The sequence below is a fragment of the Tupaia chinensis genome, unplaced genomic scaffold, assembly GCF_000334495.1.
Source record: "Tupaia chinensis unplaced genomic scaffold, TupChi_1.0 Scaffold000037_3, whole genome shotgun sequence".
NCBI classification, from domain to species: domain Eukaryota; kingdom Metazoa; phylum Chordata; class Mammalia; order Scandentia; family Tupaiidae; genus Tupaia; species Tupaia belangeri.
Window position 1 is genome coordinate 2,372,146 of NW_006159486.1, and position 12,351 is coordinate 2,384,496.

Below are 12,351 nucleotides of genomic sequence, written 5' to 3' on the forward strand. Positions count from 1 at the left end.
CTCCAAGCGCAGCAGCTTGAGGAATATGCGAGGTGCGTGTGTGTGTGTGTGTGTGTGTGTGTGTGTGTGTGTGTGTATGCCAGAGATCCCTATGGGATGGAGAAACGGAGGAAAGGGCACTGTGGTGTGCCCATGCCCTGTTGTGGGTGCATTCTTTCTCCTTCTCTGTCTCTATAGTAAACACCATATTTACATCTTCCAATAAAAAATAGATAAATAAATAAAAACAAACAGACTCAGTACACTAAAAGTATTCTGTTTCACCTGTTAATCTCTTCCTCTTTCCTAGTATCTGTCAACCACTAATCAATCTTTTTATTACCTCCATAGTTTCACCTTTTCTAGAATGTCATTTATTTAGAAGCATACAGCTTTTTTTTTCTTTTTAAATGCCAGAGGACATGTGTGCTCACCAGAGAGAGAGAGAGAGAGAGAGAGAGAGAGAAATGGGGATGGAAGAGAAAGCACCCCCCCTTCCCTACAAGGTAGTCATGCCATAATCCTGTCTCCTTTATTTATCCATCCCATTGGGATTTGGGGCATGCATACATGCTCAGTGTGTTTTTCAGGCTGCTATGGCTAGAATTTGCACTATAATAAGCCATGTGGGATCCAGCTCTCTTTACTAGACATGGGGCTGGTCTATATCTAGCTTTTTTTTTATTGACTTCTTTCACTTAGTAGTATGGATTTCAGGTTACTCCATATCTCTTCATGGCTTCATAGCTTAATTCTTTTTCATGATTTGGATGTATCACAATTTATCTGTTCTTCTGCTGAAGGACTCTTAGCTTCCAAGCTTTGGCAATTATGAATAAAACTGCTATAAATATCTATGTATTGTAATGTTTTAAATCCTTAGTAGTGTTTACTAAATTTCATGGAAAGGTAAAGTTTGCTGCAGGTGCACCCTGACATGGGGGCAGCTTGTCGTGCTGTCTTCAGGAGGCCATATCTCAGTTGCTTCAAGGTAGCTCATAAGCATTGAAAATGTTTCCTCTCCTGATTTTTTCTTCTCTTTAAATTTTTATACCCTATTTTGTCACCACAGATGGGTAATTGACTTAATGCAATTAAAAAGAAAAAACAAACAACAACAACAAATAGGAAAGTCCAAAGGAAGAAACCTAAACAAACACATAGCTAATCTCTTCACAGAGATAATAAATCACCATGAATGACATTTGTTCTTAGTCTTTTTCCTACATGTATGCTTAGTGTCACCACCACTAGTGCCTCAGCAGCCAGTCAGAATCATTCGTAGTATATATGTATATATATTTACAAATGTAGGTTGAGAAGTAATTCTTAAAATAGCGATTTTTTTTTTTTTTTTTTTTTTTAGGTTTTTGCCACAGGGCTCGTGCGCTCACTGAAGATAGAGAGGGACAGTGAGAAAATGTTACCAGATGGAAGACTTGGAATGCGTTGTGTGAAAATCCTCAGTTCTTTAGGTCCATATCTCCTAATATTTAGAGACCTGCCCTGAGACACATAGTGAAAAATCACAAACACTTACAAAGTGGGAAAAGGGAAGTTTTAATAGAAAAGTGAGGATTTTTAATCGAAAAGAAATACACCTCCACACAGAAAGGTAAGGAGGTGGGCAGCTACCAGAGGACCACTGCACTAAGCATGGAGATGAGTGTTACTTTTTATCAGGAGAGTTGGTGATGAATATTGAGCAGGGCAACGTCTGTCATAGTATCTGGACTCTTTGTTAGAAATTCCTGGGCTTTTCCCCCACACTTGCATATCTCTTGTTCAGGGGAGGAATTTAATTACCTAATCATACGTGCCCAGTGTGAACTTTGAAGGTTGAGTATCCAACTCAATTCTACATCCCAGTGAGAATTAGGATGTTGACCTAGCATCCCATCCCAGTAGTGGGTATGTATATTTGGGATGGCTGAAAGGAAAATAACAACCTTCCTGGTACCAGGAGCTAGATGAGAGGAAGGAGTCTTTGCAGAGGGTCTAGTTGTAACTCCTCACAATTTGTGATATATGTGACAGATGACCTACTGATGTTTTTTTCAGAGCTGCTCACTCATATGAGTCTAACTGTGTGTTACAAAATCACCCCTCCCCCCCGCCCCGGGGAGATGCCACAACACAGTCCCTTCTCCTCTTGGAATTTTGGGCATGTCCGCATACATGCCTGGTATAATTTTCAAGCTGCCGGATGTGGGACTTGAACTGTGGTCAGCCGTGTGGGAGTCCAGCACTTTAACCACCACACTACCTTTTGATTCCAGTAATAGAATATTATTCCTGTCAACAGCCCTGAGTCGGGACTAGGGTCTAGCCTGAGACTTTGATTAGCTAGTTATGTGACCGAGAAACAAGATATTCCTGAAATAAAAAAGCTATAAAATAATATTTAAGTTATCGTCTCTGAATCTTATAGAATTTCAGTAGATGGAAAAACAACTTCTAAAATAGATACTTAACCTGAAAAGTTTGAGGCATTTTAGAACTGCTGTTATAGTCAGAGTCTTAAAAATCATTGCCAGCTAACTTTGGCTGCTTGTTAGAATTGCCATGGGAGTTTTTTTAAATGTACCCAGTCATGGGTCATGCCCTAGAGACTGACTTAATTGGTCTCCAGCGGGTCCCAGTGTCTCATTGCTTTGCGCTGCTTCCCAGCTTTTTTCTTCTCTGTGGCCTGCATGATATTAATGTGCAGCCAGAGTGAGCGCTGCTGGCTTGGTTGATGAGCAGACTGTGTTGGCAGCACCCAAAGTCAAATTACCTTCTTTCCTATTCTCTTTATTGCTTGATGTCATTCAGTGATGGAGAAGAGATAGGTAGATAGGATAGAAAATATTATCTAAAAAATATTTCACAATTTAAATTGTTCCTCCTTAATGATGATTTCTTAAGTTAGATTCAGGTACAAATTACTGATAAAATAGATTTAGCTTTCAGCACTGCCTTAGTTTGCCATTCAGCTTTGTGAACTTTCCTCAACTATTTTATCCTGTCATTTTACTAGAACACAGCATTTCTAATTATTTTTTATAATATCTGTGTTACTAAACTATTTTCTTTTGTATTTCCATAGGTCATCGGTTTTGGATCTGTTAAGATTGCAGCATTCATAGCTATGGTAGGGATCCTGTCCATTGTGGCTCAGGTGAGTGTTCTTTATCCATACCAGTAGCCATAGTGTCACAGGAAACCACCTAGAAGTGTAGGTAGGAGGGCCAGCAGGTGGCGCACTAGTTAAGGCACTGGACTCCCATGTAGTTGACTATAGTTCAAGTCCTAGACCCAGCAGCTTGAAACTCATGCCGGGCACATGTGTATACATGCCCAAAATCCCTAGAGGAGAATGAAAGAGAGGGGATTGGCAATCTCCTCTCTAAAAAAGAAAAAGTGTATGTAGCACTCCTGAACCTGCCTCCTCAGTTCCTGCCTGCCCCCAGCACAGTAACATTTTTTATAACTATCTTGTAAAATGCAACCCAGAGAACTCACGTAGATAACTATGACAAAACCATTCCCTCCTTTTTTTTTTTTTTTTTTAACAATTTCTTTTTAAAATAGAATGTTGAGGTTATGATTTTGGAGGAATTTAATATGACTTTCCATGCTTCATAGAATATTTATCATAAGCTCTTGTGCTGGGTTAATTCTTCATTTGCTTTATAACAATCAGAGTTGTAAATATTGGGTCATAGGAAAAGTTATGATGAGTTTTTGCATAGAAAAACAGAATACATTGTGACTTTTCCAACGACCCAGTAATTATAGCCTGATTCTAGATAACCTTAATTAGGAGAAGTTAAATTAACCTAACAAGGAAAATATTTCATTGTTACTTCGATGGTGAGAATAGAAACAAAAAGCAGTAACCTCTTATCCTTGCTCTCTACTCCAGTCCTGAGGCAATGTGAACCAATGCATTTGAATATATGAACCAGAGGACCAGCAGCAGATAGCATAGTGGTTATGTTGCTGGACTCCCATTGTAGTCAATGGTGGTTGAGTCCCAGACCTGGCAGCTTAAAACCCACACTAGGCTCATGTGCCTGCATGCCCAAAATTCTGAGAGGTGAGTGGAGGAGAGAAGGGATTGTGGCATGACCATCCCCCCTGGGGGTGGAAGGTGATTTCTCAATTTCTGTCTCTCTGTCTCTTTCTGTCTCTCTGTCAAGCACACGTACCTATAGCAAAACTCTCTTTAAAAAAAAATAATAAAAGGAATATGTGAACCAGGAAAGAACTTTGAGTGACTAGCAGGCTGTATTCTTTGTCTTTTTCTTCTCTCACTCTCTCTTTTTTTCTTATTGTTGTGGCGCAGTACACATGCAAGAGAGAGACAGAGAGGGAAAGTGAGAAATCACCCTAGGGGTATCGTCACACCCCAGTCTCTTCATTCTCTCGGGATTTTGGGCATGCACTCACACATGTCTGGCGTGACTTTCATACCTCTCATTCACTGGGACTGAAACCACAGTCAGCCATGAGGGATCCGGCATCTTCACCAGCACATCACCTGTTGGCCCCCAGGGGTTGTTTTTTATGTTAATTCACTCATGTGCTCAGGTGTGTTCACTGTGGCACATGGTGCTACCTAGAAGTGTTTCCTGAATTGACATCTAGCCATGCAGCACTCTCTTATATGATAACCCTTAGAAGGGCAAAACTGCTTTCCTCAAATTCTAGAATTACCAAGGCTCTCAGGAATATGTGACAGCAGAAACCGTCTTTTTGTGCTGTGGAACTGTATTAGCAAGTGTAAGTTACAAGATGCTTTCAAGTTGGTGATGATTTTGGTTAGTTTTCTACATTGACTAGTTAGTCGACTAGCCAGTTATCATTTATTCTGCTCCTTTCTAGACTATCCTAAATAGTTGTATTTGGCAGAGCATATATGAGGGGATTTGAAAATTTCATGGAAAAATAGAAGTAAAGTTCAAATCTATTTTGGTGCAAAAATATTTGAAATTCACAACAGTTTTTTTTTATAATACACATTTACCATGATCTTTCTTTTTTTTGAGAGGTTTTTGCTATAGAGCGTGTACACTCGCCAGAGAGACAGAAAGCGAGAAATCACCCCCCAGGGGGTATGGCCACGCCGCAATCCCTTCTCCTCCGTTCTCCTCTTGGGATCTTGGGCACGCACGCGCGCCTGGCGTGAGTTTTAAGCCACCAGGTCCGGAACATGAACCGCGATCGACCACGTGGTAGTCCAGCAACATTACGCCATTATAGCCATTACGCCAACTGCTGGTCTCCCGTGATCTTTTTAAAAGCCCCTTATATTTGTTAAAGTCAAGCTTATATTAATCCCAGCTTTTAAAAATTGTTCATCTCCTGTAAAATATCACATTCTGTAAAAGCAGCATTTGCTGTTTACTGAATAGTTAAAGTGACTGCTGTTTCTCCAAAGAGACTGATGCATGTCTGTCTTGATCCTGATAACTGGTGAACATCTATGATAAACTGGAGATTTGCCAGCACAGAACCAGGTAGAGAGGCTTCTTAGGGTGGAAAAGGCCCTGAGCCCTAGTCAGTCCAGGAACCCCTGAAACTCCTCCCCTACAGTGAAACTTTGCCTTTTCTCTGATCAGAGAAAGGTCAGACCATGTGCTCCTGGTTGTTGGACTTCACTCCCAGAGCTTCATTCATGTCTCTGTTTCTCAGAGTTGTCCTCCTTTATTTTGCAGACGGTCTTTCTTAGCATCTTGATGAGATCATTAGGAAATAAGAATACAGTCCTCCTTGGCTTGTGCTTCCAGATGTTCCAGTTAGCCTGGTATGGTTTTGGATCCCAGGCCTGGTAAGCTTCACTCTTAGATTCTCATTAGCTTACAAGTAGATAGATCTTCAATAAGCTCAAGCTGGTTGAGGGTGATGAGAAGGACTCAGAGTTTTTTGATTGGTTTGGTGAACTATTAGGCTTTAATGTGAGGAAGAATGGAGCTAGATCATTCAGAGTTATTTGTGAAGATTCATTTCAATGGGCTTTCAGTAAGTCATTGTTTGATTAAATATGTTTCCCTCTTCCTCCCCCAAAGCAAAGTTTTATGTTTGCTTTTTAACATAGTTGTCAGTTTTTAGGGTCATTGTAGCTAGTCACAAGGAAACAAGATAAGACATAATGGCTAATTATTATAAGCTTCGTTATTGTAATTAATGGAATAGCCTCAGACAGTAACGTAACCTCTAATAAAATAAAGCATTTGTGTTAGATGGACACTGACATGTCTTCCAAACCATGTGTACCTTGAGGCAGTTACTACTACTAGCATTTTTAAATTCTTATAAATAGGAAGTAAGGTCAGAATCAGTCCTGTGGAGTAAAAGAAATAATAGATTTCTGAGTTGCATTTTGTTCTGTGGCAAGTGCTCCTAATGTACCTGGTTGCTAAATACCAGAGTCCCTGTCTCCATTTTAGACTTTGTAGTTGGTGGTCCTCACTTCGTGTATACATGTGGATGGTATAATTTAGAGAAACAGAGATGCTTCAGTGGTTAGTGGTTAGTTTGGGGAGCAAATACATGTGCACAGTCTGAAATTCTGAATTTTATCTGAACCACTTACTCTTCCTTTCTGAATGACTTCTTATCAAGTTAACTTGGTTGATTGTTTTTTATTTTGGTCCTATGAACCAGTGTCTGAGTCAGTTAGATTCATGCAATATAGAAAAACCTTTGTTGTCATGAAGGGTTTTTCTTTTTCATTAAGGACCAAGGAAGTCTGACAAGTCATTCCCAAACCCAGCTGGGGCATCCTGTACTCTACAGTCACCCTTCATACTGAAACATGCAAGCCAGGCAAGCAGGCTGTTTTTTTCAGTTGCTGACACTCTGTTCTGTTGAAGAGAGTGTGAAGGTGAGACTTTGAGAAACTCAAAGAAAAAAGTGGAAAGTTGTGGGGGACAGGGATGGTATTTATAGAAACAAAAGAAGTTCCATTATGAACTTCATTGAGCCTACATTTAAAGATAGTGTCAGGAAACCAGGGAGAATAAAAAAATTTTTGAAAGAAGTAGATTAAAGAAATGAAGCTTTCTTAGACCTACTGTCCCTATCCCAACCTATGAAGTGATTGCTATTTAACAGAGTAATACCTAAGTGGTTTTTTAAAAAATTTTAAGTAGGAAAAAATAAGTAATAATTAACACAAGGAAGTAGAAGACAATGGTATTTTTGCCGCTGACGATATTCAGAACCATGGGCTCCTTGGGTCTGACCCCATTACCTGATGACAGCCTGTCCTATCATTGCAGGATGATGTGGGCAGCAGGGACTGTGGCCGCCATGTCCAGCATTACATTCCCAGCAGTCAGTGCCCTTGTCTCTCGGAATGCAGAGTCAGACCAGCAAGGTGAGATTGCTGTCCTTTGCTCTTCTTCAGCGGCTTCCCTCCCAGAAGCATGAGAAGCTCTGAGTCCTCACATCAGCAGCAAGAGCTGACAGCCTCATGGTCCTTTTTTGAGGCTTCTATCTATTTACTTTGTAATAGGGAAATTCTCTTTTCTTCCTGCTTTGTTCTGATTTTTAAAACCTGGACTTAGCAGATCAGGTTACTAAGAATGAGAAATATAACTATCCATTTTCCCTTTGCAGTTTGTACTCTTGTCCATTAACATCAGAATTAACCTAAGTATAATCACATTTTAACAGATGTATGTTAATATTTGATAGGCTGGCCATATAACAACAAGTTATTTATTTAGTCACTTTAAATCACTAAAGTGTCTTCAATTTGAAATATCTCCTAAGTTTGCCAGCTTAATTTAGGAAATGGTTCTAAGAAAGGATAAAGAAAAATACATGTGTGTGGTTGATAGTTGGATGCAGCACAGAGATGAAATTTAAGTTGGGACTGCTCTGTGAGAGTGGCATCCCCACAAATACTCCTACCCTCCCTTCCTGTGCCTCTCATCCCTTTCAGGCAGCTCTTACTGCCAGAGGAAATCTTTTTCTTTGTCTCCTAAGGATTTCTTACAAATAGTTAATTTTAGGAGAGAATTTTAGAGGGAAAATTTTTTAAATGACCAAGAGCGCTTTTAAAAATTGCAATAAAAAACTAGATTAGAAAAGAAAGCTCATTTATTGCACCTGTTTTTCTATATCAGAAGTTAACTATCTTAATCATATCCATTTTCAAATACTATCATTCAGAAACCCCAAGTTGGCTACAATAACTCAGATGGCTGTACTTTCTGGGAGGGTTGCATCTGAAGCAGTGCATAGGCCAACCATGGGGGGCTGGCACTGTCTGGGCACCTGACAGACACCTTCTGTAAGTTTGGAGCATCTTTTTTTTTTTAAAGGTTATTTATTGTTTCAGAGACACACATGCACATGCATGTATGCACTCTGTGTAGAGTTCCCACACTATGTTTCATCCCCACCCTCAGCCAGCTTGGAGTATGGACTGGTGAGTGTCTAGTGTGTGAACAGGGAGTCCTCGGAGTCATTAAGCTGTGAGTCTAGCATCACAGAGTGTTATGTTACTACTGTGCCACCAGCTGACCACCTAGGGCATGAATTTTCTTCAGCTGTTTTGATGCCTATCTGTATCAATAAAGATGTTCCTCAGTATCAGTGTATAAAGCTATTGGAACATAATGTATTAGGCTGAATTGTATTCAGTCATTTTTTTTTACTTAATAGGAACACCCATTTTATATGGTTCAAGCTAAGTTTTTACTTGCCACAATTAGAAATGAGAGATACCTACAAACTGGCACTTCTGGGATTTTTTTGTGCAGGTCTCCAGGGAGATGGGCCCAAATGCTGGCCCAGCAGCCATGGGGACAGAATCTGCCTAGAAGAGTTGCTTAGCACTCATGGGCCCAGGGCTGCCAAAGGCAAAGAGCAGGCTTACATTGTAAAAGCACCATTAAATAGAGTAGAACAATCTCAATCTGCAGAAAAGTGGAATTATCTGCAATTGGGGAATATTGAAGTTTTGCATATTATTATTCCTCATTTATAGGCAGCAGATCTAGATGATGTGGGTAATTCAATCCCACAAGGATTTCAAAAACATCTCTGTCATTTCATCTCCTTACAGATCTTAAGATTACATGAACTGGAATAATAAAACAAGGAAAACATCTGGGCAATGAATGAAAATGTGATGGGCTAAATATTCTTAATGTACTTTCCTTAGCATGCTTCCTGCTCAGTCTTGCTCAATAAGTATGTTATAGTTTGTAAGAAAGTACTTACTGTTAAGATTCAAATATCTAGGTATTTTTCTGGCTCTTTTCTCTTTGTTGTGATTTAGGAGTTGCCCAGGGGATCGTAACTGGAATCAGAGGACTGTGCAATGGCCTGGGGCCTGCACTGTATGGATTCATTTTCTACATGTTCCACGTTGAGCTGACTGAGTTGGGCCCAGAACTGAATTCTGACAATGTTGCCCTACAGGTATTTTGGTGATAAGTCTCATTTTATAATGATTATGCCTGATTATAGCAAAATCTTATCTTAAATTTATAAAACATTTTTACTTATATATTGCTGTTATATCTGACAGCAGCAATTGTGTAGTAATGCCTAGGATCAGATAAAGATCATATCTATTATTTAAAATCTTTTTTTTTTTTTTTTTTTTTGAGAGGTTTCTGCTAAAGGGCGCATGTGCTCGCCAGAAAGACAGAGAGAGACAGAAAGCGAAAAATAACGCCCCAGGGTGGATGGCCACACCGCAGTCCCTTCTCCTTTATTCTCCTCTCGAGATCTTGGGCACGCCCACACACACGCCCAGCATGAGTTTATGCCACCTAGACCGGGACTTGAACCACGATTGATTACATGGGAGTCCAGCAACATAGCCATTATGCCAACTGCTGGTCCCGAAAACAGAATTTTCACAGAAGTTAAGATAAATCTTTTACATAAGATTTTAAATAATGGAGGGACCAGCTGATCTAAAAAGTCAGCTAAAAATTGAGCCAGAGTGCTTTTTTTTTTAGCTATTGCTTTGGAATTTCTTTCTCTTCTTAAGCAGTGATATTTAATACAGATTTCTCTACAAAAGTGGAGTTAATGTTGATGTATAGAAGTGCGTGGTCTCAGGTCCCAAACTTGGTTGATCTATTTAGAAGTAATGTAGATAGCCGAGACCCATTGTCCTCTGTTATCTTCCACATACCAAGAGCTGTTAAGAGTTTGCCTTGACATTGAATGACATGTGTGCTTATGAGGAAATGATTTATTTTTCAGTCATGTGTCTTTTTGGAGGGTCATCCAGAACTAATACTGGATTAAAAAGACTAATGAATTCTTTGTCTCCACTTGTTTCCTCTATCCCTCAGGGAGCTGTCATCCCAGGCCCCCCATTTTTATTCGGGGCATGTATTGTTCTTGTGTCTTTTCTGGTTGCCTTATTCATCCCTGAATACCGTAAAGCCAGTGGAATTCAAAAACATAGCAACAGTGTCAGTGGCAGCCTGCCCAACCTACCAGAACGAGGCAGCGGTGAGGACATTGAGCCATTACTGCAAGACAACAGCATCTGGGAGCTTTCTTCCTTTGAGGAGCCTGGGAACCAATGCACTGAGCTATAAAACTCAGCAGAAAAGGGAGTCTGCAGACATTGTCCTGAGAGCTGCACAGTGAACCACCACACCGAGACTTCACGGTGCTGTAGAGGGAGAACCACCGCATGGAGACTTCACGGTGCTGTGGGGGGAGATGCTGGAAGCCTCCTTCAGAGTCAAGTGTGATAAGTGACTCCTTCCATCTTTCTGTCCTCCCTCCACTTCCTCCTCCTGTTATTTTTTTCTATGTTGCTGCTTCCTGTTTATACATTAAAACAAGGTAAGATTTGAAACACTTCCATGAACATACAGTGCAACTGTCCAAGTTATCTGGAATCCAAACTTTGAAACTCAAATAGAAAAAGTCACATTTCTGGTAGAAAGGATAACGTTCCTTTAATAACTTCAGAGTAAAATTGACAGCAAATCTTCCATACCCTTTGAACACAAGGTGCACATTGCAGTAGGTAATGCTGTCTGGCAAGACCTCAGGGAAAGAATTCCTTCTTGTTTCCTTCCTTTCTGCTTTCCTAAGTTATTCCCAGTGGGTCTGTAGGTATAGGCGTGTAGCCACTATTAAGAGTCACTCAGTATCAGGGATCAGTTGCCATTTTCAGAGGTTAAATGAAAGCCTAATTTTACCCTCCTTTTGTTTTCTCTCCTTCCTATTCTTAGCTAGAATAAAATTCAACATCTACATCTCTGAACATTAACAGTAGTGATCAGTGATTACCTTTACTGGGAGAAGGAAATTTTTTCTTACATATTTAAATCATGTAAAACTCGCAACTCAGATTCCCTAGACCTAGTGTCTTGGTTGCATACAGGGTGATTTTACAGAAGAAAACACACTGAGCATTCTGGTAGCAGCGTAGAAATCGGAGGGTGCCTCTAAGAAAGGTTTTAAAATGTGAACATTCTAAGTGAGGATAAAGTAACTGGATACCAGTTTGTGTCCATGCTCAGATTCATAATGCATTATCACTGTTGGCTCTTACTCTCCCAAGTCCTGTTTCTCAAACGAGTTTCCATCCCTCACACTCCTGCCTTAACTGCTCTGTAGTATATGCATTGTTTTCAGTTATTCTTTATTTCAGTCTGTTTATCTGACTTTTGAGTCTTACAGGAATATGCATATCACAAATTCCTTCCTAAATCTGATGGTTTAGTGAAACTCAGTTTCACAATAAGTGTCTTGCTAATTTTTCGAGATGTTTTATGGGCAAAGAAAACTTTACAGATTTATATGTATTTTGCTGCATCAGTAAATGGACCATTAACTAGGGCCCACTTTTAATAGAGCACTCCTTTGAAAGTTTTATAGGTATGAAATGTATGTAGATATTTGTAAGAGATTTTAATTTTTTTGATGGGGTGCTGTGTAAATCTTGTATTTATAAATGTAATGAAGGTATTGACAGATAAAATATATACAACTTTTATAAAGGATTGTGTACTGACTGAATACATTTAAAAGAAAATATATTTTGAAACCTGTTCTGCTGTGAACAGAGATAACATATCTTTTTACTATGTTGTTGGTTTTTAGGTTAAGCTTCCTAATGCATAATAAATTTGCAATGGATACTTTTATGTCTTTTGTATGTGTGTGTGTGTGTGTTTTAAGCAAATAACTTTTTTGGATTTTTTTGGGTGGCTTTCAAGTAAATTGAGTTAATACTTTATCTAATACAAGAGTTGTGTATATTTTCAAAAATAATTTTTAACAAATTTCCTTCAAAATATCTCTTTTTTGGGGGGGTGGGGTGGGAGAGGTTTTTGCTATAGGGCATGTGCGCTCCCCAGAGAGACAGCGAGAAATCACCCCCTCGGG

General features: G+C 39.6%; 1 protein-coding gene across 1 annotated transcript in view; it reads left to right on the top strand.

The window, feature by feature from the left end:
- Positions 1–12,110, top strand: part of SLC71A2 (solute carrier family 71 member 2) — a gene marked incomplete at its 5' end in the record, with an annotated part of 92,126 nt that extends 80,016 nt beyond the window's left edge. Inside the window, 5 exon segments of the mRNA XM_014588617.2 lie at positions 3,068–3,139; positions 5,682–5,794; positions 7,248–7,345; positions 9,260–9,402; positions 10,293–12,110. Of these exon segments, the coding sequence (XP_014444103.1) occupies positions 3,068–3,139; positions 5,682–5,794; positions 7,248–7,345; positions 9,260–9,402; positions 10,293–10,544 (678 nt within the window).
- Between the last annotated feature and the right edge of the window lie 241 nt (positions 12,111–12,351).